Source organism: Zalophus californianus, chromosome 14 (assembly GCF_009762305.2).
Source record: "Zalophus californianus isolate mZalCal1 chromosome 14, mZalCal1.pri.v2, whole genome shotgun sequence".
Lineage (NCBI taxonomy): Eukaryota > Metazoa > Chordata > Mammalia > Carnivora > Otariidae > Zalophus > Zalophus californianus.
The window spans coordinates 67215223-67239011 of NC_045608.1; the positions used below are offsets into that span (position 1 = coordinate 67215223).

The following is a 23789-nucleotide window of genomic DNA, read 5'->3' on the forward strand; positions in this document are numbered from 1 at the left end:
TCTCATTCTCTCTAAAATAAATAAATAAAATCTTAAAAGGGGCTTGGAAGAAAAAGAACGCAAAGTGATAGTTAAATTAGTGTTGACATCATGGCACTTTGGGAGTATAGATTTCACAAAGATTACATTGGGTATCCGAGCAAGACATGGGTCATAGAAACAGAGAGACTGTCAGGAGTAATTCTGGGGTTAAAAACAGTCCTAGATGCAAGGATAATACACACAACATTTTGAAATATTTTTTTCAAATCATTTCCATTGTACTTGTGAGCTTACAATGAAACAAATACACAAAGTAGTCCAATGGCTAATCGACTAGGGCTTGTTTTAGGAGGTAGTTTGAAAATAAAGAAAGCAAACTACACTTAACACAGCTGGTAGCTAAACAAATAGAATTCATTGCCCCAAAGGGGACTATGCCTAGGTTGAAGAAAGGTTTAGATAAATCCATGGGTAATGGGTCTTTAAGGAGTTATCAAGGAAAAGCTAGGAGCATTCAGTGCACGTGCCTAAATTTCAAGTTTGGTATTGTTAAGAACAACAATTTGGCTCTTCTAATGGAATTACGCAGTTAGTATCCTGGTCTGGGTGGACCTTTATTCGACTCAACATGGAATTTCTTCTGTCCTAACGTAGGGCAAAAAAGATTTGTAGAGCAGTGATATGTGGCAATACTTGCTCGGCTTATTAAGTGGATTGCCTGTGGTTTTGAAAAGCTTCCTCCTCTTAATAGTCATATTGGAATCCACTGGGTGGCAAGAACACAGCACACTACCTTAAGGGTCACTCTTGCATAAGACATTAATGCATCAGTCCCTAATTTGGAAACCTGTGGTCACTCAGCAAGGCAGAATTTGTCTCTCTCCCTTGGTGTAATGATTTTTATTTTGTAATCTCTCTTGGGGTAATTCCTTGCAGGGTTGGCATGTTGAGAATCAAATACCGCCTCTAACAATATGGTCGTGATTCTCTGCTTGGCTGATTTAGCTCAGCATTTAAGTAACCACTAATCTTCTGAAAGCACCAGGGTCTACTTAGAGAAATCCCTGTTGTCTGCAAGGATGGAAACAAAATCAGCATGAAGGAAGCATTAGTTACTAAACACAAATCAATCTTTCTTTCTTTCTTTTTTTTCCACCTAGCTGTAGTCGATGTCATCATCAGAGGCATGGTTTCTGGGCAGTGAGTCTTCATTTTGTAGGTGCGAGAGCAGTTCATTGTAAGCAGAGGAGTTGGGGAATCAGAAGGAGTAAAAAGAGAGTTTACTGAAGTTCCTGAGTGGAAAATCAGACTACATTCTAATGGATAAATCTCATAAACGTGGAGTAAAAGAAGCCAGATACCAAAGAGAGCATTCTGTACAAGGTCTTTTACTGAAGCTCAAAATCAGGTGAAGCTGATCTTTGTTGGGTGGGGGAATATTTGGGTAGGGGTACAGAGAGGCTGTCTGGGTGCTGGAAACCTAAGTGAGTTCTTCTTGTGAAAATCTACCGAATTTTGATTTGTCGACTTCATGACTTGTATGACTTGATGATTTCTGGACTTTGATGAATGTGTGTTATACTCTCATAAAAATGTTATTTAAAAAGAACACATCCTAATATATTCTCTTTAACTTGAAAGAAAATTACTTTGATATTTTCAAATTATACCTATGAGATTATTTGAGTGATTCTTGCCTTGATTACCTTCCATAGTCGGAGTTAAGATTTAGTGAAATCTGTTCTAAAATTATTCATTTCACACAACTGGTACAAACCTGTCTACTCTAATGAAAAAGAAATGCCCAACATCAACTTCAGGCTTAAGAAGAATACCTGCATATATAGAACAGAGCCAACTCACAGGCCCACTTGTGTATGACTTCATGGAGATGGAAACACAATGACTTATTATTTGATTGTCTCTCTTGCGGAAACATCTACTCACAGAGGACAGGAAGTACATGCATTAGGAGCAAGATGGCACTGAATCTAAAGTCAGGAGCCCTGGGATCTCTTCCTAGCTTTGCAACATGGACCTAAAACATCACATCTCTCTTCTCCATACCTCAGTTCCTTGTGTGTAAAATTAAGGGAAAGCATATGAATGAGAGACCATCTTGGAGAGATTTTTGAGCTCCTGATGCAATATGTGTGACATAATTATCATTATTTAAGAAAAATGCTGAAGATTATCACTAATGAAGATGATGACAAGAAGTGGGATGTCATTTGTACAAAGATGGAGGAGGGTTGTGATATGCAGAGAGAGAGACGTGAAAGAAAGAAAGGGAGCCACGAGCCGCCATTTTACAGAATTCTTTTTGCCAATAAATTCTATTAAGTTGAAAACATGTTCCAGAGGGAAGGCCTGGGAAGAATGATTCTGATGGGAACAGGTCAAACTGATAAATGACCGCAATCCTAGTTGGCCATGAGCACTTACAAATGCTCCCTCTGACATCTGAGTTTTTTCCTGATTTAGCAATTCCAGTTGTTAGGTCATCCTAATGTATCGTTACAGAACCAACAAGCCATAGTTTTTATATCCCTTCTATTCTAAAAATTATATATGTCTTCTACGTAATCAAAAAGTTGCTTTTGAAATGTTTAGGTCTGTTCTGACTACAGTTATTGAATTTTTACTGTCTTCCTTGCCTTAGGAGCCCAGAGTATTTGTCTTTTAAATCATTGCCAGGGATGTGGGCTTGAACCTGGCTTCAGCTCTAGAGAGACAATGATTGGTTTAGGGAAAGAATGAATGACTCTTCCTACAGCGATGTTCTCAAAGGTCCACATTGCCTGCAATTGTTCACATCACCGTCTGTCAGAAGCTCCCTGGAAGCCAGATTTCGGGAAGACTTTTGGGAGCAAAGGAGAGGCAGAGAAGATGAGGCACAGTAACTGTGATTGCTGACACGCCACTTTCGTGTGGAGGGGCAGTAGTCGGGGTGTCAAGGAGAACCATAGAGAACAGAAAACCTCAAAACAGAATGAAGATTGCTTCTGCAGAGGAGTAGAGAATTTCCCTAGTTTTAGGAATTTTCCAAGGAATCCCTAAAATGTCCATGGCCACTCACTTAGGAAGTCCCATGCCTGTGCATAACAAAGTTCATCCGTATATTGGCTGAAACACGGGATGCAACTTTACTAATCCCCTGGGCTATTTTGAATATACCAAATAAAGAACATGGCTGAGCAATAAGAATTCCGAATTCGGGAAAATCTCTTTCGTCTGGTAAGCTTACCTTTTAGCTTTTGCTGAGATGGGCACCAAGCTTTTCTTTCCTGATCAAGCTTGCTGCATAGGGGATCTGTAAGATAAAAATAAGCAAAACTATCCAGATAAGCTAAATTTAAAGACAGATGCATATAGAGACCCTTCATCATGCCTAAAAATTTGAATGCCAGTGAATCCCCCTCTTAAGGAGAAAAGGTCTCCATCTGATCATCAACAGTATGTAGCTTCCAGGGCGCCTGGGTGGCTCAGTTGGTTAAGCGACTGCCTTCGGCTCAGGTCATGATCCCGGAGTCCTGGGATCGAGTCTCACATCAGGCTCCCTGCTCAGCAGGGAGTCTGCTCCTCCCTCTGACCCTCTTCCCTCTCGTGCTCTCTATCTCTCATTCTCTCTCTCTCAAATGAATAAATAAAATCTTTAAAAAAAACAAAACAAAACAGTATGTAGCTTCCAGGTTATAGAAACTCCTAAGGCCTGTTAAAAATGGTATCAAGGACAGAACTGGTGATCACACCGGACTCTTGCTAGAGCTAGTCTCTGAGGTCAGTATATGACATTTCACTTTCAGAATTTTTTAAAATTTGCATTTAATAATATGGTATTATTATTTTTTATTTAGGTATGAAAATGAAACTTACGATGTTATAATATACGTCCAAAATAAAGAGACAAGGATGTGATTAAGAACTAGTTCAATGCTAGCTTTCATTTAATTACAGTGACAAAATATGCTGTCATTATAAATCACAAATAAGATGAACTGAACATGAATTATTACTCTGGGTAATTTCCCAATAACTACTAAGAAGCATCAGAAATAATTGCACTGAGGGGAAAATATGACCCCTGAGGATGCTACCTGGATAAACTTGGAAAGTACTTTTCAGTGCTAAGACTTTGAACGAAAGCCTATCCCATTTGATATGTTACTTTTCATTAGAAGATTCAAATGGCTGAAATTGCATTACATGTTTTATTTACATTTTCCTCTTCATTAACCCCAGTTAAGGTATTCTATCATTATGTTACTTACCTTCAGCATGATAAGGCTAAACTCAGGACTCTAAAGATTTGAACCTATTTTATATTTAAAGAAATGAATATCCAGCCTTCTAGAATGTAACGTGAAATACGGCTATTACGTAAAAGCCGCAAGGGAAATGCAATTATTTTCGTCTGATTAGGCAATGTTTTTGAATACTGATACATACACGTTCTCCACGTTTCCAGCATATTTGTGCTTTGTCCTCCTGATCCACCATCCATAAATATGAGCCTTTTCTACTGGGAAGGAACCATGAATCTACAATGATGTGAGTGCCTAAGATTAGCTGGACCATTTTGCCATGATAACTGGCCAGTTGAATCAGGGTTTTTAATGGCAGAAAAAAAAAGAGAGAGAGAGAGAGAAGCTAACATAATCATCTCACTATTTTGATACACAAACACAACATGGATGCATCTAACAGGCACATATCTGCTAAAGGCCACAGACAACAGCAATAAATTAATGATTCATTCAGTTAGTGCCATAAAAAGTTCGGAGTCCCAATCTCACATTTTAGGACGTGAGCTGAGCTGAGCTGGACAACTATGACAAGAACAGTGACATAGGCACCTACTCTAGTTACCTGTTCTTCTCACTCTAGCTCATGCTATACCTGCTATTAACAGAGACACGCATTTGCCATCACGGTGCGTGTTGTGATATGCCAAAACACGTGCATCACCTCTCTCTTCAGAGGCATGATCCAACAGAGCCTCGAATGGAATTCTATTATTTAGGAGAAGAAGTAGAAATGATGTAAACCTCTGGGTATGAGGACTTACCGAATACAATGTGTTTGCACCACACTCACATTTAGAGAAAGTCCTCGACACCAAGATTCGATGCCACAACGATTTAGAAAGCATCTGTTCCATCCCAGACACTACACAAGTTGACATCACCTTGGGCTGTCTCATCAAAGCCAATAAACTACTCATTCTAACCCAAAGATAAGGGCCTGAAGGGCACTGCTTTCAGATCTATGTCAGAATGCCTTTTTCTTTCCTTCCTTCCTCCCACTCTTCCTTCCTCCCTCCCTCCCTCTCTCCCTTTTCTCTTTTCTTTTCCTGCCAGAAATAACAATGTAGCATTTTATTAAGGTGGGAAACTGAGAAGAAAAAGAGAAAAAGGACTCGGTGGGGGAAAAGGGATATTTCCGCATTTGAGTCCCAAATCTCCAGATGGGAATTTAAATCTGTTTGAAGAATCACCCTCACTCAAACACTGTTGCATTCATTTCATTCAAACAAAATGAAATAAAAGCCAAACAAAAACAAAGACCAAAAAGCATAAGGTTGTGAGCTGAAAATCATGTTTCTTCATCAATGCTAAGTCCTAAATCATGAATGATAAAGAATATACTAGCACATGGCTCAACTGTTCATGGAAATTACCCTATCTCCTTGATTCTAAAATGCATTTTTTCCCCTCCCATTTTAACATCTCTGAGATTAGATGTCTTATAGTTGATGATAGCTTAGAATTATAGCTGGAAATTTCTTTTCTTGTGATACATCAAGTAATGGCGCCTCTTATAATCGACAGTTGTGTTCCATGAAATGCAATAGTGGATTCACAGAGATCTCGGCACGCACTCCCCAACTTGGGAGCTCAGGCTCCTAGAAGCTCCATTTGAGCTAATTATTCCATGTAAATTTCCTGTACTAGAACTTATAAAACCTTTTTTTTTTCCTTTCATTTTGACCAGCTTAGAAATCACCAAGATTGGCATGGACAAAGAAAAAAAAATCCCTCAGTTATATAAATTCTAAATTAATTACCTAGTTGGTGTTAGTCTATCAAAAGTATAAAAGGATAACTTCCTAGTTTGTGCCAAGAAAGAATTAGCCTGACCTCAGACATTCAGGTGGGTTAGCATGTCAAAAAGAGAAGGAAGAGCAGGCCACATAACTAGGGAACTGTGATTGCCTTGTCAAGATGCATGGCAATCGATCAGTAATGGGAAAAGGACCCACTGTAGTCAAAGTCTGTCTGCTGCTGGAGAATGTTAAGGCAGCATCAATTCGTCTGACTTGTAGGGACCTTCTTTTCTTGCATATTTAGCCACAAAAGCAAAATCCTCTAGTGGCCTAGGGATCTTATCCTAAAAACATAGTGCCAAACAGTAATCGTTCTATCTACCTTTTAAAGAGCATGTAGACCATATTTTAAAAACTCTCTGGGTGGAGAACGTTAGAAGTCTGAGCAAATTCCCATCCTAATGAATCCTGGAGAATCTCCAAGGAAAGACCCTATCGCTGAAGATCTGTGCCCTTGCCAAAGAGGGAGGGCCCCTCCAGCAACAATAAAGACCTCACTCTTTTCTCTTCGAGGAAGCACTGTGCTCCCACCATCGGGAAGTTGGAAATTGCTTTTTTACAAGTCCACAGTGAACGAAACATTAGTACTAAATCTATTGATTGAGCGTTATTTTAATTGAGGCTTTTAATGAAGAACTTTTGAGACCAGCTTCCGGGGGCTGCGTGGGACGGCAGTGTTCTGGAGAAACAGCAGAGGGCACTTTGAGACTAGCACATTTTCTCCATTGACGGGCCTCTTCCTAGCAATCCAGCAAGTTTGAAGGATGTCGATCTGGGTTGAGCCATTCATCACAAGCTCTTTTTTGCAGCTTCACAAGGTCCTGCAAGAATTATGACTAAAGAAGAGTATGTCTTCGACAAACCTACAGCAGCAGCTGCTACACAGATGGACTTGATTGAAAAACACTGTTGCCAAATTATCACTGAAAAAAAGTTATCAAGGCATCATAATGTGTAAATTATATTTCAGTCCTTGAAAAAACCTTAATCAAGAGGTTATACACTGAGTAAAATATCTTCAGCTTCTTTTTTTAATTTTTAAAAATTTAGATGTCATTGATATGTAACATTGCATTTAGCTTCTTCACCTTCTTCTTAATTGTACAGGGTGATAGGTTTTGTTTTCAAAATTGAACAAAGTTTGCCTAGAATCACAATCCCCTTGTGAATGAGAAAATTTTTTGCTCTGTACTATACTATACACTAACATTTTCATGAACTTGTTAAATTTTAAAACTTTTGCATTTGGTTCATAGTGAGAAGAATATATTTCTTTGTTTGTATAAATAACTCTAGCTTAGTAAAGAAAACATTGTAAGGGTTTGAAAACCCAGGGCAGGGGTTGAGGACTTTAACACAAACTGTATGAAGTACTATAAATTCTAATTTTAAACTATTAAAAAAAAGTTATCTTGTTGCCCATGTATAAATGTTAAATAAGCTGCATATGCTTTAAATCTCACATTGAGAGAAACGCACATTCATTTATAAATGTACAAAGAGAGTCAATTATTTGACTGTATAGTCATCACCACTTCGCATTTAACAAACTGAAAAAGGAAGCGGTGGTGCAGAAATTATAGTCAGTGGAGAATCTAAAAATGCAGAAGCCAAAGAAATTCATAAGTTTTCTTTCTATAGCAATGATACCCGAGATGCTTTTGATATAATCTTTTGAATAAGAACACTGTGTAACAGCATAGGATAAATGCATTTTGGATCTATGGGAATTGTTATAAAATATGATGGCTTTAATATATTTGAATTCTCCATTTCTGCAGGATGGGATGGGTTTTTATTTCATCTAAAGGAAAAAAAATGCCTATTCTGTAGGCAAATGACTCTTCTGTAACATATGCTCTGTAAACCTTAAATATAAAATAATTTAAATATAATACAATCAGATAATTCTGAGTGAATTGCCCTATTCCTAGGAAGCAAAGCATGTAACCATATTTACTGATGAATTAGATCATTCAACTAAAAATATTGAGAAAGTGAATAATTGTGATACCTAGCAACATCTTGAAAATTTTTAGGTAGAATTTTCTAAAGATATTACCCCCCCAGTACTTTAGTAAATAAAACAAGCTGAATAAAAGATTAGATAAATTTCTGTTCAGGTAACCTTGAGTTTGCTGCCTCAATTCCAAAGCAGATGGTATAATGTGAACACAGGTCCTTCTTGCACAAAAATCTATCTAGCCACCAGGACTTGAAAATCCTACTATTAGAGGTACTGCTTTGGGAAGGGGTGTGCCATGAAATTGATTACTCGTACTGGATAGCTTTCGATGACAAGCACGACCATTTCATGTTGATTACGCACTTGTGCCTTACTATATCCCTATCAGGGCACTAGATTAGACCTTACGAGTTCCTTTGGCTGAGGAACTGACACTTAATGGACTATATGGGAGTAGTCTTTCTTTTTTTTTTTTTTAAGATTTTATTTAGTTATTTGACAGAGAGAGAGAGACAGCGAGAGAGGGAACACAAGCAGGGAGAGTGGGAGAGGGAGAGGCAGTCTTCCCGCCGAGCAAGGAGCCCGATGTGGGACTCGATCCCAGGATCCTGGGATCATGACCTGAGCTGAAGTCAGACGCTAAACAACTGAGCCACCCAGGTGCCCGGGAGTAGTCTTGAACTAAAGTTTGCAGACCTTCCAGCTTATGTCTGGGGGTCCCAAGGACAGTGCTTCCCATAATTCACCAGTATGGCTTTCTTTAGTCATTTTAGTAGTAGTTTCTTAGCACAAAAGAAAATTTGAGGAAATCAGGGACAAGCCAGGGAAATTTGGAAAAGAATTAAGAGGACCACTCTATGAGAGTATCAGAGTTGAGTCAGAGGTCATCCCTGGATGGTGATTCATTCAGCAAATGTTTATTGATAGCCATTTGATGCTAAACACCAATGCTAGGTATTGGAGGCACTGTGAAGACCCTTCCGGTCTTACGGCAGGAAACACAAGAGAAGAAGCAGGGACAAATCATGTCTATTACACTTGTTTTCATGTTGTCATCCTGGATGTGCTTTTGTGGATTTCAGAAATTATATGGTAACTACAGGACTGGGGGAACTATTTCTAGCTTCTCCCAAAGAATTTAATTTGTGACCAGGAACCATTTACTATCTAGAGAAATCTGAATTAATAACACTTGTCTAGATAAATGAATATATGATGATAAAATATTTTGTGATACAATGTAATAAAAATGTTTAGTAATACCAGTTTATATCTTCCAGGTACCGAATATCTCAAAAGCCATTTTTTCTTCTATTAATACTGCCCGCTTATTACATGGATGCAGTATCATGTCCTCGTTCACTAAAGCAACTGAATGTCAAAGAGAATTAAGACATTAAAGTTACATAACTGACCTTAAACAGGGGCACTGAAATAAATACTTAGTCCCCTTTCCTAAAGCCCATGTTGCTATATCCGACACCCCCCCCCCACGAAATTACAAATTTCGGTCGCAATTTTTGTTTTAAGAGTCTAAAAGTGATGTGTAAAATCAGTAAGGTCTTAAAATTTTACATCCCCCTATCTCCAAATCTAAACTTAAATTCTTCCTTTGGATCGGGGTGCCTGGCAGGACAGCCTGGACCAGCATGTGATTCTTGATCTCACGGTGGTGAGTTCAAGCCTCACATTGGGTGTAGAGATAACTTAAAAATAAAATCTTAAAAAAGAAAAATAAATTTGTCCTTTGGACAAAGAAAACAATAAGCATATTCACAGCAAGTAATTAATAGCTCTTATTAATCAAAAGCTGAGAATGTAGATACATTTTTCTCTAACCTCTTTGGGGGCTTAGTTATCAATCAATTAAGAAAAATCCTTCTACACCCCACCCCCTCCTATGACTTTAGGTACAAACAAAACTAACACAAACAAAACTGAAACAAGAAGAAAGGTCCTGTTTAAGAGGCATCTTATGCTGAGGTGGCTTTCAGAAAAGAGAATGTTAACCAGTACTTGAGGCCAATGAAAACCAGCGGACATGTTATGAGCATAAGTAGCACTTTTTTAAAAATAAATATTGTTTTTAAGATTTTATTTATTTATCAGAGAGAGAGACAGAGGCAGGCAGAGGGAGAAGCAGGTTCTTTGCTGAGCAAGGAGCCCGATGTGGGACTTGATCCCGGGGACTCTGGGATCATGACCTGAGCCGAAAGCAGACGCGTCCCCATAAGTAGCACTTTTAACGCAGCTCCCAGAATGGGGAAAAAACCTCATGAGCTACAAGGTTGTTTTAAAAATGACCCCCAGCAATCTCCATTAACACAAGTATGATTTCTCTGATGCAGAAAGAAAACATTAATACCTGTCTTCCTTGAGTTATCCCGATAGAGAGCTAGCTATCTGGCTCTCTAGACAAGACAGGCAGGTATGTGTAGATACATGCTTAGTAAGATAAGAGTAACATGGACCAGCTCAGAAATGTCAAGCAATCCAAATTATAATAATCATGCTGAGAATACCACTAAGGATCAGTGTATGTCTTTATCCAGGTGATTAAAAATATCTTACAAACATGGAAGAGAAATTATTTTCCCCATCGTACTCATGTAAATCAGAGTATGGGAGACTGTTTTTAAAAGGACTAATGATTGGGCGCCTGGGTGGCTCAGTTGGTTAAGCGACTGCCTTCGCCTCAGGTCATGATCCTGGAGTCCCGGGATCGAGTCCCACATCGGGATCGAGTCCCACATCGGGCTCCCTGCTCGGCGGGGAGTCTGCTTCTCCCTCCGACCCTCTTCCCTCTCGTGCTCTCTATCTCTCATTCTCTCTCTCTCAAATAAATAAAAATAAAAATCTTTAAAAAAAATAAAAGGACTAATGATTAATACCAGATGTATCTGCATGGAGATGAAGGGCAGTGAATTCAGAATGAAAAAACCAAAAACGCAACAAAAACCCCCACGACGTATATTTACCAGGCACCTTCCTGCTTCCCTGGTTCCACATAAATACATCTTAGCGTCCACTTTTCAATATGATTAGGAGAGGGTGAATAACACACTTCATTTGGAAAGAATCATTTCTTTTTATCACCCTTCAAGTGAATTTAATTGATTAAGTGTATTTATACTAAGTTTATTGGCAGCGGAGGGCCTGGCTCAGGGTAACAAAAGGAGAGAAAGAGAGAAGACAATTGCCCCTCACTGAGCTTCTAGTGCAGCCCAGCGCCGTGTTCACATGTTTGCACAGTGGGAGACAATGCAGGTACCTCTGGTTCACCCACAGAGACAGTTTACACATCTGTCTATTAACACATGGTAGGTAGTTACATTTCGAGGAAACGTACTGACACATCTGTTTATCCTGTGTCTAAGTAAATCTTTCGGTAATTAGTATCTAAACCAGCTGAGAGGTAAGTGGTAGGTGGACCAAAGGGTTTCACGGCAAAAACGTGAACAGTCTCAGACACTGGGTGGTTTGAAAACAAACCCATCAAGTGGCATAGATTTTTAAGTAGAAATCATCTTACAATTTGTAACTGTTGCACCATTTCTTCTCGGTAGGCTAGTTCCCTTTTCATCTGATCTTGAAAATTATCTGGTAGGAGAGACAAATAGAGAAAGACATTAATTAGAGTCACAAAATCTTCTTTTAGCATTTTTAGTAAAAATATTACTCACGGTCCCAGAGAAGCCCATTCCCCTTTTTAAAAAGGATTGTGGTATTTTTTAAGTAAATAATGTAGCTGTTGGAAGGGATGTTTTCAAGGCTCCATAATCAGAACAGACAGCAAATGTTGAGAGAGTAAGGTCTATATCCCATAGTTCACAGCATCCCATAGCCCATCTAGATAGATGATCCCTCACATATAATAACTAGTCAGAGCACCTGGGTGGCTCAGTCGGTTAAGGGTCTGCCTTTGGCTCAGGTCATAATCCCAGGGTCCTGGGATGGAGCCCCATGTCAGGCTCTCTGCTCAGTGAGGAGCCTGCTTCCCCCTCTCCTTCTGCCCCTCCCCTTGCTTGTACGCACACACGCACGTGCATGTGTGCTCTCTCTCCCTCTCCCTCTCTCTCTCTTTCTCTCTCTGTTAAATAAATAAATATTTTTTTTTTTAAAAATAGGAATGTCTGGTGCAGTCATGTTCTCTACCTTTGCCTGTTTGAGCAGGTCACAGGTATAGAGCTTCCACTGTCTTAGCAAATGTGGACCCTTGTGCATGCATGTCATGCCTCCTGGGTTATCAGGTCTGTTAGCCATGTCTGCCTCTCTGCACTCCCTAGAGACTGATAAACATACTCTGATTCTCCTAACCTGTGAACTCGCTCCCTCTGCATCAGCCTTATTTTGTGGTCCTTTGTGGGCCAGGAGAGGTTCTACAGACCTTGCCTCTATCTGAGAACTGGGGTGGGGGGGGGAGGGCTTTAAGAGACATTGTTATGCAAACTATCTTTGCCGTCCTACATAGTGATCATTTTTATTGGGAAATGACTTTCCAACGTGTATCGTGTCATTACAACCTCTCCAGGTGATTTTTTAAAAGTGTGGACCCACTAAAAGAAAAGGGGGAGGGGACCTGGCTAACTTTGGCATTTTCTGCCTTGTATGAGAACCTCACATGATCTCCTATGGACTCTGTGGTGGGTAGTTAGGGCAGCAGTTTGGAAAAACCAGAAACTTTGTCACATCTTTTCCTCAGCTCTTCCTTTCACCTCCACAGCCACTGGTGTGTGAATCCTTCCCAGTTTGCCATTGTCACCTCCCCAACATGGACACCTCCTTCCCTGCATAGCTTCCCAACTGACCACCTGGCCTCTGGGCCCTCCCTCTGTAAATCCCTTTCCTTCTCCTGCTGAAAAATCTGTGATGGCTTCCCATTGCTTTCAAGATAATAAATCCTTTCCTACTCGTGAGATGCTGGGTACTTGGAAATTAAAAACATATCCTTTTTATTTTTTTGACTTCTACCTTTCTATACTATTTGAGTTCCTTCCCCAACCTCAAGCACGTTTTTTAAATTAGTTAATTAATTAATTTACACTTTTTTAAAGAGCAGTTTTAGGTTCACAACAAAATTAAGGGGAAGGTACAGAGATTTCCCCATATACCCCCTGCCCTCACACCTGCATATCCTCCCTCATTATCAACAACCCCCACCAGAGTAGGACATTTGTTACAATGGATGAACCTACAGTGACACATGATCATCCAAAGTCCCTAGTTTACCTTACGGTTCATTCTTGGTATTGTACATTCTATGGATTTGGACAAATATACAATGACATATATTCACCATTATAATATCAGAATATCCACCAGTATAATATCAGAGAAAATACAGAGTATTTTCCCTGCCCTAAAATCCTCTGTGCTTTGCCTATTCACCCCTCTCCTCCATTCACCCCTGGCAACCATTGATCATTTATTGTCTCCATAGTTCTGCCTTTTATATTTTTTAAAAAGATCCATTCCCTAGTCTCACCTCTGAATTTCACATGAAAGGTATTGTAATAGGGGAGGGTACATGACACAATGCAAGAGTCAAGGGGGGGTTACGGGGCAAGAAATGCTTGAGCAGAGATGTAGAAAACAATATTTTATACAAAGACATGGGAAGAGGCATAGGGAAGAGCAAGTGACTCAGTTGGTTGCAGCAAAGAGGGCAGAGGAAACCCCTGCATCCCATCACCCACCAAACCTGACTATGGTACCTCCCTGGGATCCTAGAAGATGTTAAGGACAATTCAGAGTGGAATGGTGATGCTTAGTCCTCACTTAATTCATGCTCACTGGTCTATGATGGTACATTTAATACTGTTCTTTAAGAAAAAGTGAAAAAAAAATAAAGCCATTAAAATGTTAGAAAAAGGGGCGCCTGGGTGGCTCAGTCGGTTAAGCGTCTGCCTTCAGCTCAGGTCATGATTCCAGGATCCTGGGACTGAGCCCCGCATCGGGCTCCCAGCTCAGTGAGGAGTCTGCTTCTCCCTCTGCCTCTGCTGCTCCCCCTGCTTGTGATCTCTCACTCTCAAATGAATGGATAAAATCTTAAAATAAAATAAAATAAAATGTTAGAAAAAATGGTGAATATTTTTATAAAATTTGGGTGGGGAAGGGTATCAAAGATAGAAAAACCAAAAGGATTGATAGATTTGATTAGACAAAAATTTAAAAATTTGGTATGACAATAAATCACAAATAAATTGAACCCTCAACACACAAAAGATCATGGTCAACATCTAAAGGTAATTGATACAAACAAAAGAATATTTGTGATGTGACAAAGACTTAATACACTAGTATGTAAAAAGTTTATAGAAATTAATAAGAACACATTAAAAGAAATATGAGAAGAGAATATAATGGGCATTTACAGAAGCTACAGCTGGAAAGTAGACATGGAAAGTGCTCAACGTCCCTAGCACTGAAAGGAAACGATATGAGCTACCATTTTTCCTTCAGTTAGAAGAGACTAAAAGAAAAAGTGCGATGTGGTGTTCCAAGAATGGGAGTATAAATTAGTAAAATCTTTCTGGAAAGTAACTAGAAATTACATATCAAGAGCTATAAGAAGTTCCTACTCTTTATTTATTTATTTAAAGATTTTATTTATTTATTTGACAGAGAGAGAGACAGAGAGAGTGGGAACACAAGCAGGGGGAGCAGCAGAGGGAGAGGGAGAAGCAGGCTTCCCGCTGAGCAGGGAGCCCGACGCGGGGCTGGATCCCAGGACCCTGGGACCATGACCTGAGCCGAAGGCAGATGCTTAACGACTGAGCCACCCAGGCGCCTCTTATCTTATTTATTTATTTTTAATTTAATTTAATTTTATTATGTTATGTTAGTCACCATACAATACATCATTAGTTTCTGATGTAGTGATCCACGATTCACTGTTTTCATATAATACCCAGTGCTCCATGCAGTACGTGCCCTCCTTAATTGCCATCACCAGGCTAACCCATCCACCCACCCTCCTAGAAGTTCCTACTCTTTAACACAGCAATCCTTTCAGGAGTTTATCGTAGGGGAATCATTATAGACATGTGCAAGGATTTAGTTCCGTGATGTCCGTCATCTAAAACTTTGATAACTTTAATGTCTAACCTAAGAATACATTATAAACTCAAAATAGATTAAAGACCTAAATATGAGACCTGAAACCATAAAGAATCTTAAAAGAGAGCACAGGCAGTAATTTCTCTGACATCAGTCATAGCAACATTTTTCTATATATGTCTCCTCAGGCAAGGGAAACCAAAGCAAAAACAAACTATTGGAACTACATCAAAATAAAAGCTTTTGCACAGTGAAGGAAACCATCCACAAAACAAAAAGCCAACATACTGAATGAGAGAAAATATTTGCAAATGATATATCCCGATGAGGGGTTAGTATCCAAAATATGTAAGGAAGTTTTACAACTCAATACCAAAAAGACTGATCTGATAAAAAATAAAAGGACAGAGAACCTAAATAGACATTTTCCCAAAAAAGATATCCACATGGACAACAGACAAATGAAAAAATGCTAAGTATCACTCATCAGCAGGGAAATACAAATCAAAACTACCATGAGATGTGATTACACCTTGCCCCTGTCAGAATGGGTAAAATAAAAAACACAAGAAACAACCAGTGTTGGTGAGGATGTAGAGAAAAAAGAACCCTTGTGCATTATTGTTCATGGAAGTGCAAACTTGTGCAGTCACTGTGGAAAACAGTATGGAGGTTCCTCAAAAAATTAAAAATAGAAATAGAAATACCAATAATTCTGCTACTGGGTATTTACCCAAAGAAAACAAAAACACTAATTTGAAAAGATATACATACCTCTATGTTTACTGAGGCATTATTTACAATAGCCAATATATGAAAGCAACCTAAGTGTCCATTAATAGATGAACAGATAAAGAAGATATGGTATATATACACACATGGAATGTTATACAGCCATAAAAAAGGATGGGTTTGTGTTTTTGTGTTTTTGAATTTTTCTTTCTTTTTTTTTTTTTTTTTTTCCATTTGGGACAACATGGATGGACCTAGAGGTCCATCATGTTAAGTGAAATAAGTCAGACTGAGAAAGACAAATACCATATGATTTCACTCATATGTGGAATCTAAAAAACAAAACAAATGAATAAAACAAAAAGAAGAATTAGACCTATAAATACAGAGAATGAACTAAGAGTTGCCAGAGGAAAAGGGGGTGAGGGGATGCGCCAAATGCTTGAAGGGGAGTGGGAGATACAGGCTCCCAGTTATGGAAAGAGGAAGTCCTGGGAATAAAATCACAGCATAGAGCATATAGTCAGTGGTATGGTCCAAGGGTTGTATGGTGATCCATGGTAGCGACTCTTGTGGTGGGCACAGCATAACCTAGAGACATGCCGAATGACTACGCTGTATGCCTGAAACTAATGTAACATTATGTGTCAACTATACTCAAATAAAGAATTTTAAAAAGAAAGTACATTTATGACTCCCTGTAGTAGTGGAAAGAAGCTCATGTTAAGTGAAAAACAGGAGAGTAAAAAATGGGGTGTCTAATATTTCATTTTGTTAAAAAGAAAAAAAAGATTCAACATGTGTTTAAAAAGCTGAAACTCCAAAATATTAACTTTGGTTATCTCCAGGTGACAAGGTTATGGGTGACTTTTCTTTCCTTTTCTTTGTATTTCTGTATCTTTACGGTTTCCTACAACAGGCATGTGTAAAACTTTTGAGATATAAAAATTGTTAATTGGCAAATGGAAAAAAAAAACCCTAAAATTTCTGCTATGCTCTAAGGGTTGATGAAGGCACAAGTTAAGTGGAGATTAAAAAAAATCATTAAGCCAATTTCTCTAATGGGACTTACTTAAAACCCAGCTATTTCTAGAAAATGAAAGTATAAAAGGAGGTAGCAGAGGAAAGCACCAATGTGCAGTGTGCCACCCAACACAGTGGCAAGGGCTGTGCTCTGCAAACATGGACAGTTTGAAAGCCCAGGGTTTTACAAACAGCAATAAAAAGTATGCAACCTACATTCCCAGGACCAGAAAAAAGAAAACCCATATGGTACATCTGGTCCATGTGGTCCATCCTACTCATCAAGCAATAGGCTTTGGGGCTTACTTTGCTTACATTGTATTCATTTTGTTATCACTACTTTTATTTTTTTTTATTTATTTATTTTTTAAAGATTTTATTTATTTATTCATGAGAGACAGAGAGAGAGAGAGAGAGAAGCAGAGGGAGAAGCAGGCTCCCATGGAGCAGGGAGCCCGATGCGGGACTCGATCCCAGGACCCTGGGATCATGACCTGAGCCGAAGGCAGACGCTTAACCATCTGAGCCACTCAGGCGCCCTTGTTATCACTACTTTTAACAACTGTTGGACCTTTTCGTCCATACCATCCGTGTCCGTGTTTTAGATTATCTCCATCGCTCCGTCTCTGGAGGATGATACAAAAAGAGAGAGGAAACCACTCAACATAGAATGATGGTGGTAAGAGCCAGAGGTGAAAGATGGGATAATCATATTCAAGTAGATGAAATATAGCTTGTTTTTAATAAAAGTAACCTTAACAGTAACATGGAAGAGTAGCTCTTTAGAAGAATCTAAAATGATGACATATGGTCAAAATCTACTACTGAAATATTTCACGGAGCCCCAGTCACTGGGCCTTCCTTGTCCTCACTGACTGGCCTTTCCATCAGTTCTCTCAAGTGCCATGAATTTGTCACATGCAAATCCAAGGACTCAACTTATGAGCCCTCACTAATCTCCTTTATACAACAGTTTTCAGCTTCCCAATCTCATTCTTCATTGTCGGTTTTAATCTCTTTGAATAGAACACCAGAATGTATATCAGTCATGTACTGAGAGCATGTCCTGTGCCCCCAATATAGCAGGTGCCACGCAGGCAGCAACAGAACACCCTTTCCTGAACCTGTGAACAATGCCGTGGGGTAGAGGAGAGTAGCAGGTGTAAAACAATCTGAGAGGAAGCAACACAAACACCTGTGGAGCTAGAAATTAACACAGTAGGACGTCAGCAAAGAGTGCCTACTGTGAGAGTAGGAAGGCTTCCTGGAGGTGGTAGCTTGAACTATGTCCCAAATGGTTAGGAATGCTTAGATGAGGGGAGGCATTCCAGACTAGAGAAACATAGTCTGCAGAGGTGGAAAGCAAGGGGAGAGAGTGATCTGTAGGGTAACCGGAGCTCAGCAAGGAGGGGAGTGGAGGTAAGACCGGAGAGGCATGGTGGGCCAATTATGGAAAGTTTTGAGAGTTAGTCAGGAGTTAAATTAGATACAACATGATCAACAGTAGGGGAAAATATGGCTTCTTGGGTAGAAGATTTGGAGCCAGAGGTAGAGCTCTGGCAAGACTGGGCTAATGGCAGTGGGCAGAAAGGGCTGGGGTAGGGAAGATAAGAGAGGGCCCAGGGCACCCCGTTGCAGTGAAGAGGGCCTTCTCCACTGGTTGCCTCATCCAGCGACTCTCTGGCAGGTCCCCAGCTCAGAGCGGAGCTGGTACCTGTGGCTAGAGAGTGAAATGAATGAAAACTACAGTCAAGGGATGGATGCCATAATAAAGGAAGGCCTAGGGCTCCAGAAGAGAAGGGAGGAAGAGGAGACATAGCTGTTAGGGAAGGGCAAGCAGTGACTTTGGTGGCAACCATGACTTCCAGATTTACAGCAAGTAGAGACACCTGCTTATTCTTCTTCCTCCAAACTTCTGCCCCCAAGTATGGAGACCTGCTTTCTCCTCCTCCTCCCCCTTCCCCTCCCCCCTCCCGCCCCTTGTCCCCCTCCTCCATCCTTCTGATCTTTCCATTTACCGCCTCCATGCCCAGGATTCATTCCTGTGGTCCTAATTAGCCCTCAGAACCACAACAAGAAGGCTAGGAGAAACTCAGAAATTTGAACCTATTTTAGAAAGGCTTTTCTAGAGCGCAGTGCTCATCACCTCCTCCTCCACCCTCACCACCACCATCCTCACAGCTGACGGTACCGAGCACATCTCTCCGGCTGCGCTATGCACAGCACCTCACGTGGTTCCTCTCTTTTACTCCTTGGGTCCTCCCACAAGACAGGAAGTATCTGACGCATTTGACCATTTCCAAGGTCCCACAACCAGGAAGAGGCAGAGCCCCAGAGCGAACTCAGGTCTGGGTTCCTAATCCTCACCACACGTGATAGTTTACCCGAGGTCCACAGTGTTCTAAGTAAACCACGCTTTTAAATGTCATGACTGAGTCCCCTTCCTAGTAAAAGGCTTTGCAAAACTCTGGCCGGGATTCCTCTACGCTTCCTTCCTTCTGATGCGGCTTCACAAAGTTCCGTTTTCCCCCCTCTGAGCGAATCTAAATCTGTCTGCAAGCCTCAGGGCCTCTCACATTTAGGAAACAAGCACGTAATGCACATTTGCTGTTTTCATTGGTGTGAAATTAACTGCCTCTTTGTGGTACTGTCTAAACCAAACTTGGGCACACACATGCCACTTCCTTGGTCAGTGGAGTATGCTGCAGATAGAAAACAAATTTTGTTGTTCTTTAATTGAAGTGTTTCACGTATGTGGCAATCACAGAGGATTAGCTTTAATTCAAAAGGATGAATGATACGTCTGAATCAAAATGGGGCCAGTTGTACTGTAACATTCTAACTTCTTTGCAACAGAAACAGGTACATACTCTATGGCAGGGCAATTAAGAAGGAAAATGTACCAATTACCATAAATTACTTAATTCCTTAAAATGATTAATTAGCTTTGATCAAGGGGATAAATTACAGATACACTGCCTTTATGGGGAGTTAGCTGGGTACTTTAGCAGTTCAATGGAACTTTGACCCACCTCTGCTGGATCTAAAAGCAAGGATTTGCAAACTCAACAATGAGATAAACATCAGCTCATAGGGGAAGCAAACAATTCAAGGTCTGCTCATTGCCGTAAGGAGCTGGGTATTAAAATACTGTCTTAGAAATGAGAGAACCGTGGATCCTTTGGAAGCACTTGGTTTTTATGATCTCAGAGATACTTTTTAAATGTTTCTTTCTCTTTTTCTTGAAGCCACAATGTCATGACGATCCTAACACACTATTCAAAGCTACAGGCCAGGCTCCACCCTTCCATCTTACTCCGAGCCCTCAGCAGGCAGTGTCAAAATTCAAAACACTGAAACACTGTGAACTCCGAGCCTCCCCTGTGGGTACTGAGAGATCACAAACTTGGCAGACCCTACTGCTCCTTGTGGTCAGAGCTCTCCTCCGTCATGCATCCTCCTTTTTTTAATCCCTGCTAAGTGCTCAGTGGAACTCAGTTTGAGATGTGCCAGGAACCTAGTCCTCTTCAAAGCTGCTGCCCGAGAAGGCACGTCTTTTAGTTGTGCTGACGATCACATGTGAGAAGCCCTGGTGAATACAGACCTTCATGCTCATGTTATTAAAATTGTCACAAGTACTAAAAAATCTCCCAGATGCTGGTCCATGGCCCTAGCACAGGAATGGCCAATGTGAGTTTTGTGGTTCCCGGATTCATAACAAGGGGCATGCTGACATTTTAAAAAAGGGTCCCAGAAAAAACTAATATTAAATTTACAGAATTCAAAACATAAGTTTACATACCAATTTCTTTCCCACTTTCCTTTCTCTGGAGCGAGGAATACGACTAAAGGAAACTCCAAAAAGCTTGAAAAAACCCCACTGTGACATATTTGTCCAAATGTGACCCAGCCCAAGGCTGGTGAATTTTAGAAATGTGGACACCTAGCATTAAATTCTAGGACTCTGGGAACAGAACCGACAGTTTTTACGCTACCGAATCCGCCACCAAATTGGGAATGGAATTTTAACATTGAATATGAGTGCAGAATTCAGAACTGCTAAGTTATACTAATCTCAGTCAATCAAATAGAGATATGTACACCGAACTGTTAAATTGTAAATCTTCATATTTATACACATTTCAAGCACCAGGAAGCTCTCCAGCTCTATCCAAGAATAAAAATTAATTGTTCTTTTGTTTTTCCTACCCTGGAGAATAAAAATACCTGAGTAATTCTTTTGTTTTGAAATATATAACCTAAAAATATCAGAGTATTTAGCTATGCCTACATATTTTAAATACACATAATACATACACACAGATACACAAATATCAATACAATAAATCCCAAAAGGTTCTCGTAAGAAATTTTATCTGTGAGCTGATTCAAAGCATAAATAACAGACTAAAATTTCCAAACATTTAGACAGAGGCCACGGGAAGACCCGTGGCACTTGACACAAGCACTTCATACTCAGAAGCCCACTTTTAAGCCTAATAATAGAAACGTCATTACATATCATAATGCAATAAGATAAAAATGATTCCTTACTGAATACTGGGAAAGACGTATTTCCTTTTAACACTTGGAATTCTTGTTCTAGCCGTCTCCGTAAATCTATTTGTTCAAATAAAACCTTCTGAAGTTCTTCTAATAAAGAAAAACAGAAGAGTCATTTTACTAATCTTTACAAATAACTCTCCAGAGAACTGTTATATATGGCAATTTATTATTATAAGACAAAATATTTTACCAGTTTAAAAAGTGTTACACAGACATAGGATAGATTTTGTGCAGAAATCCATGAATATAAATCAATGTAATATATTATTTTAAAGTATTATATTACAGTGTCATGTATTGATTGATATGTATGCATTAATCTCAATTATATCCACCCAATGGTCCATATATTATTCATATGTTGCTTGTCAAGCTTAAAATATGGTGTAGAACAAAAATATCCTCCTATTATCTCCATGGTCTTTTGAAGCTAAGAGAAGTTCTACAGAATTGAAACTTTTCTTTACCTTTCCCCATATTTTCAACATCCTTTTTGAGTGAATGAGGTGAATTTGTCTCTTGTGTGTGTTCACCTTTAAAAAAAGGAGAAAAAATATTGGTTTTGTGTAGTCTATTTTCTGAAAGTTTTTCTTTTCATTTTCTGTTTTAAAAAATATTTATTTGAGAGAGAGCACGAGGGAGAGGGAGAGGGGGAGAAACCCAAGCAGGCTCCTCACTGAGCACCAAGCCCCACACAGGGCTCGATCTTACAACCCTGAGATCATGACCTGAGCCGAAACCAGGAGTCGGACACTCAACTGAATGAGCTACACGGGTGCCCCTCTTTTCATTTTCTTTTAATATCTACGAAGGAGCTTGGTGAAGATGACTTGAAAGTGGCAGTTCTCAGAACCAAACGCTGTCCTCATTTACTCGTGTACAATTCCCCTGAAGCATGGCAAGAGCGGCAGGAAAAGAGGAGGTGGTCTACCTGGCCTGAAGGGGCAGCCCCTCCCCGCACCGCTCTCCCCTCGCTACAAGGCAGGTCCTTGTTCCAGGGGCAGAAGAGGAGGTTGTTAACATATCCCGAAGAATTCGGATCAGAGTTCCTCTCCTTCCAGACTGTGAGGGAGCCTCGTGGCAACTGGAGACCCTCAAGGCCGTGGAAGCAGAAACCTCTTCCCTTCTTGGATCGCCACAATTTGGGGGCAGTTGGAAAGAAACAGGAGGTGGCTTTTGTTCTCCTTGGGAGAGAATGTATAAGCCTGGAGTTTTCCTCAAAACTGATAAGTTGTTTTTTTTTAAAGATTTTATTTATTTGACAGAGAGAGACAGAACGAGAGAGGGAACACAAGCAGGGGGAGTGGGAGAGGGAGAAGCAGGCTTCCCGCTGAGCGGGGAGCCCGATGCGGGGCTCGATCCCAGGACCCTGGGATCATGACCTGAGCCGAAGGCAGACGCTTAACGACTGAGCCACCCAGGCGCCCCAATTTTTTTTTTTAATCAACCTAAAACAGAGGTGTGAAATAAGTTATGTTACTTTGTAATATTTACATGCTGATAGTTTCAGAACGACTTGGTCTTCAAGCAATAAAAACTAGATTGTGGATAAAAGTTAGGTGCTGTTCTTACCTATTGTGTTTATGTGCTAACTAGAATGATGGCAAGCCAAGAAAATGGATTTATGTACAGTCATACATTGAGTCTGCATAACCTACAAGACATAAATAAACCAAAGGAATCCAATCATTTAGCTAACCAGAATTTGTTTTTCCAATTTCAACCTGCTATCTGCAAATATCCACATAGTATAATTAAGCTGGCCATTTTCATGTACAAGAGGACAGACAAAGGTGCTCTCAGGTTTCATGGATTCCCCCTTCCTTGAACCCCTGGGTTAGCTCCTGCTTCTGCATCCATGGTGCTGTCTGCTTACTCACTTTCCACACCCACCAGGCTGTGTACTACTTGAGGGTAGGGGCTCTGTGTTTCCTGTACGGCCAGTGCCTAGTGGAATGCTGGACACATAATAGGTATTCAATAAAGTATTTCAGTTGTCACTGAAAGGAACCCCAGGAGGTCAAACATTCTAAATGACAGTACAGGCCAGAATGCATCATTTCAATTCTCTCCTCACCATTCATTCATTTCCCTTCCTCAGCAAGAAATAGAATATAATGGCCCTAGGCCCTGGTAGGAATACTGGGAGATTTCACTGTCAAGGTAAAAGTTCCTGCAAAGAGGGAAACAATTTCTCCACAAAGCAGTAGCCTACAGAATCAAGGATGGACAGGAAAATTTTTAATGTGATATTATAAATGTTGATTCTGCATTCTACCCAATGACCGTGGGGAGTACGTATTTGCAGGAATGAGTGGATTGCGTATATGTGTGTGTATGTATATATATATATAT

General features: G+C 40.0%; 1 protein-coding gene across 1 annotated transcript in view; it reads right to left on the reverse strand.

The window, feature by feature from the left end:
• The window catches only part of SKOR2 (SKI family transcriptional corepressor 2), a 42563-nt gene that overhangs the window by 2040 nt on the left and 16734 nt on the right, over nt 1-23789 (reverse strand). The window contains exons 5-8 of the mRNA XM_027576768.2: nt 21902-21967; nt 21423-21521; nt 11587-11654; nt 3230-3295 (exon numbers count right to left, since the gene is read on the reverse strand). Of these exons, the coding sequence (XP_027432569.1) occupies nt 3233-3295; nt 11587-11654; nt 21423-21521; nt 21902-21967 (296 nt within the window). The 3' untranslated portion in view covers nt 3230-3232. The remainder of the gene's footprint in view (nt 1-3229; nt 3296-11586; nt 11655-21422; nt 21522-21901; nt 21968-23789) is intronic.